The sequence below is a fragment of the Scomber scombrus genome, chromosome 5 (genome assembly GCF_963691925.1).
Source record: "Scomber scombrus chromosome 5, fScoSco1.1, whole genome shotgun sequence".
Classification (NCBI taxonomy): Eukaryota; Metazoa; Chordata; class Actinopteri; order Scombriformes; family Scombridae; genus Scomber; species Scomber scombrus.
Window position 1 is genome coordinate 17569434 of NC_084974.1, and position 5009 is coordinate 17574442.

Consider the following 5009-nt stretch of genomic DNA (forward strand, 5'->3'; position numbering starts at 1 on the left):
GACTATGTATCATGGCCAAAGGTGTGTTTCAGAGAGACACATTTTAAAAAGTGCACTGAGAAAGGAGAACAAAATAGCAGTACTATTTGAAAAAAAAAAAAAAAAGTTTAGGTGAGAAGTGTTGGAAAGTTCTTCGATAGTATTTAAGATCAACAAGACTAATGAAATGAACTGAATCTGAGAAATATTACTTAGATTCAGATTCAGATTCAGATTCAGATTCAGATTCAGATTCAGATTCATTAAACATTCAAAGCATAATGACTATCACAGTGAGTGTAGATCTGTAGTGCACTCTTCAGATCAGTGGGTGGCGGTAAAGCGCCCAAGCACACCAAAATGAGACGACGAAGAAGAAGAAACGTAAAACGTAAGCGGTAGTGAAAGCAGAAGCTGTGTGCTGGATGTAGTTGCTTTCGAAAGCTACTCTCTTTCTACAGGTACAGTCTGTTTACTCTTACCAAATCATGGAAACAGTCAGAGTATTAGTGTTTTTTAAATTATATTTAAATTTTATTTAATAGCATGCGCGCAGTGGTGCTTGAATTGTCCTCTTGTATATGAATATTCAACAGTGTTGGCTAACGAGCTATAGGCTACACATATGATGTATGGAGATAACGTCTTGTCGCTGTACTTTCATTAACGATGTTCATAACCTTCATGTGTCTCATGTCAGGCCTCATCATGTCAAAGCAAACGCTGGGAAAGACGCTGTTGAGGAATGTAATCCGCCACACGGACGCTCACAACAAGGTGTGTATGGATGGATGGATATTTGAATGACGGAGTCCACATTGTGCAAGTCTCAGTGGTGTTTGGGCTAAATCTATTGTAATGTGGTCTTGATGTGGTAAATGTGCAATGAAACTTCCCCTTTTTATGTTTCCACCAATCTGAAACTGGGCTTTAAACAGTCTCTGACGGTCTTCATATAAATGTAAACTAGCAGTTGTAGATCTAGTTTAATGTAGTCTGGAAAACTGTAAAATCACCTTTTTGGTTCTGGTCTCATCATTAGTGGAGGAAGTATTTAGATATTTTTACTAAATAAAAGTACCAGTAGAGGAATGTAAATATACCCTATTAAGTAAAAGAACTGAATTAAAAATCCTACTTAAGAGGTTTTCTTTGCTGTAATCATTCCTCCTGTACATACTGCCTATTAAATGATTCCCTTTGAATGTGCTTTAAGTGTAAGTGATGGGGGACAAAATCCACAATGCATTTAAAAAAAACGTATCTAAAGCTTATATGAGGCTTCAGCAGTCTGAGTTAGTCATATCAAATGAATATCTGACACATTTACAGTCTTTTTAGCTACATATCCCCACTTTGTGTTTCCTCTGACAGTGTTTTCCCTGTTGAGCTGCAGTGGAAGTATAATTTAAAAAACTGTAACATTGAAACACATGAAAAATATCTACTTGATTTGACTAAATTTGATGGCTGAAGCTTCATAGTAGCTTCAGATCAACTTTTATGCATACATCCTTGCTCAGAAGGAGGCTTGTGGATTTTGTCCTCCATCACTTACGTGGTAGGTGCATTATGAAGGGATCTTCTAATGGCCATAAGAACAGGAGGAATGTGGATGATTTTTAGACAGACCTTTAAAAAATGTGAATCAACAGAAATAGTATCCATGATTACCCCTTACACACTGTTCAGGGTCAAACAACCCATTTTCACAAATGTAAAAAACACCATATCCACATTTCTTTTTAGCCAGACTTGTCCTAATGTAACCCACAGTATAAACAAATGGAAACAAAATGCATGTTTTGTGCAGCTGATACACATTTTTATATATGCTTATTAAAAATAAAATCAGCATTAAAACATCCTTTATTCATCATGTTCTATATAATGTTATCCTGAATCATAAAATAGTGATTGTGAATGTCTTTTAATTAAACAGAGGGATTATGCAAACATTTATTAATGACTGAAACTGGGAATTTATGAATGTGAATTGATATAGAGACTAATTATGATTTAAAATATGAACAGTATGTTAGGGTTACGTTTCCTGTATTTTTTCCCCTTTCAGTATCTTGTTTTTGTTAATTTGACCTCTCTGTGTCTCATGCCATGTTCAGAGAAGCAGCTGTAGGAAATATTATCCTTTTGTGTACTGTGACACTCAGACTGTGTGTTGTCATGTGTAACCTTCCTTTATTTCTCCTGAAAACAACCATCCACATTGTTTAACACATTCCCACCAACATCAATATTTGCAACTTATTCTGAATGGTAATGTCACAGCCTACTGCACAACATGATTGAACTGTGGATTTAATTGCCACTGCTGCTTGTCAGAGATGCAGATGTAAATACTTTGGTGTAGTTCACAAAAACAAAAGAAATAAAAAAGGGAAGCATCGGCTCAGAAATTAAAACACAAATAAAATACTGTAGCACACCTGTTCATTAAAACCTGATGCTTCTAAATGCTATCAAGTTTATTTGCATGTACTAAATAGTTTTTACAAAGTATTCTCCAACTAAGAATTGAGACATGCAAAACAATAACTGCATCCCACCTTGAACTATATTATGGCTGTAAGTGAATTATACTGATATTTGACAGCTGCATTTTCATAAACTGCCTGTTAGTTGTTTACTATTGACAGATGGTGTTTTCTTTACCCCCAAGTGTTGAAGAATGTGTATAACCTCTGTAAATATGTGAAACCTGTGTGGTTAAATTCTAGTGGTGGATTCAGATAAAGCATTTCAAATGTGTGTGAGAGTGAGGGAGTGTGTGTGGGTGTTTGTATCTGTGTCTGTGTAGACTTTAATTTACTCACTTTTGTTGACAGATCCAGGAAGAGATGGAGATGTGGAAAATGCGAGGCTGGGAGGTCAAAGGGTCCAACCACAAACATTTGGCAGCTACAGAGTGTGTAAGGTAGGAACAGTGAATGTCCCGTTTAATTTGAGCCACCTGAACACGAGTGACACCAGAGCTCATTTGGGAGTAAGTTTCATAATGTAGCTCTCAGTTTAGAGAGCTGTTGGTACTGTGTGTTTGCTTGTTGATTTATTGGTAATGGTTGTTTTCCAGGGGGTCGATGCACTGCGATCGTGTGCCAGATGAATCTAGAGACCAGAGGCGAAGCAGGGAGCGTGCCTCGGACCATGATGACAGAGAGGCTCGATACTGGACTCGTAAGCTGTATGAATTTGAGGCCAATGATCCTGACAGGTACAGAACACAGCTGAATCGTCTCCTGAATACATTTACAGTGATTTGTACAATCTATGAAATGACTTGAGTATGTCTTTTAATTGGTTTCTTTTTTATTGTCAGAGAAAGTGCATATTTATCAAAATGATTCATTTAAATGTTCCTGATTCAGACACATTTTGCAAATTTTACCAATTTTCACCTTCTTATTATGTTTTCACATTATAGATGGGGACATAGTGGCTTCAAGGAGCTTTATCCTGATGAGTTTATAAGTGACAGGTAAGCAAATATGCAGCACTGCATTAAGTAAGCAAGACATAAGGGTAGACGCAGAAAAATGATGCAGAATATACAGGGGTACTCCACCAACTTAGTACTGTACTTCACCAGTCTTTTTCACCTCTTTTCATTAGACCCTCCAACCTGGATTTAAGGCAGGCTTTCTGTTAAAAATGTTCTCGAAGCTGGGATACCCCAGATGACATTATCATAGGTTATTTTCTTCAGACTTCACAAAGCCCCTGCTGTGCTGCCGAAGACATTTTAAATTAAAAATTAAAAATGAATACACTGTTTGTGAAATTAGTGGATTGCCCCTTTTAAGTCACTATTTCATACCTAAATTAACCTGACTTTAATTGTTTTTTTGTTTTTTTTTAGTGAAAAAAACCGCTCCTCAAAGAAGATGGGGCGACACAAAATTAAAAAGTCCAAGTCAGAAACAAGCTTATCTAAACACAAAAAATCCTCTCAAAAGAAGAAAAAGAAAAAGAAGAAGAAAGACGAGGGTGGAAAGCGAAAGAAAGAAGAGAGCTCAAGCAGCAGTGACGACAGCAGCGCGGCCAAAGACAAGCAGAGGAGGAAAAGGACTAAAAGTCGACATAAAAACAAGAAAACATCAAAAACCAGAGGGAGGGAGGAGGACAGCAGCTCAGGGGACAGTGATGATCATCACAACAGAGAAAGGGAGAGACAGACACACAGTCGCAAAAGACGAAAGCAGGACTCCCACAAAGACTCAGGTTTAGACTCAAAAAAGAAGAGGAAAAACTGGAAAGCAGTAGGTGAGGAGAGCTCAAATGATAGCTCTGGAGACTGAAATGCACACACAGATGCACAGTTCAGGTAACGGACAGGAAAACAACTGCAGGTACCTTTGTTCACCTATACTGCACAGAGGGCTTTTCTCTGCAGAGCCGTTCTATATTATACTTTGTTAGACATCAACAAACCTGTGCTGTCGGTCCTCTCCGTGGGCGCGCTGTGTAGCAATATCTCACCACCTCTGCAGTGACTTGAAGCACACTGCACAGGAGCGCAGTCAGCAGGCAGCATGAAGAGGAATGGAGGGGGTATCTGCCACCTGTCTCGTGAAGAATTGTGTCAGCTGCAGCCTCATTGATTAATCACTGACTCTCGTCTCAGACCGTCTGTCTCACATAGAGACTTGAATGGACCACTGCTTTTTCTTATTTAAAAAAAAAGGCCGATTTCCTCAATTATGCTAGAATTTGTCAGGTTTTTTTTAGTTTTGTAAATTTTAATATTTGTAGCACATTGTCATTGGTGAAAAATAAAAATATATTTTGCCGTTTTAAAAAAAACAACAACCATAGTTTTATTTAAAATGTTGGACCATATATGAGTTTAAAGCTGCTGTTATTCTGTATTTTTCTTATTGTCAGAAAAAATCACTTGATAAACCAAAACCCACAATGAATGAAAACTAACCACAAATATTTTCTGTGGCCCAAAGCCTCCTCATTATCTATGCCATAGAGCTCTATTATAAGAATAATGAAAAACACAGTGA

General features: G+C 37.5%; 1 protein-coding gene across 1 annotated transcript; it reads left to right on the forward strand.

Moving 5' to 3' along the window:
* The first annotated feature begins 260 nt into the window (after positions 1 to 260).
* On the forward strand, positions 261 to 4753 carry nkapd1 (NKAP domain containing 1). The gene is made up of 7 exons (XM_062419865.1): positions 261 to 272; positions 368 to 440; positions 680 to 756; positions 2826 to 2914; positions 3071 to 3211; positions 3422 to 3475; positions 3857 to 4753. The coding sequence occupies exons 1-7, from the start codon at positions 261 to 263 to the stop codon at positions 4293 to 4295; spliced, it is 885 nt and encodes a 294-aa protein (XP_062275849.1). The 3' UTR covers positions 4296 to 4753.
* Positions 4754 to 5009: the final 256 nt, after the last annotated feature.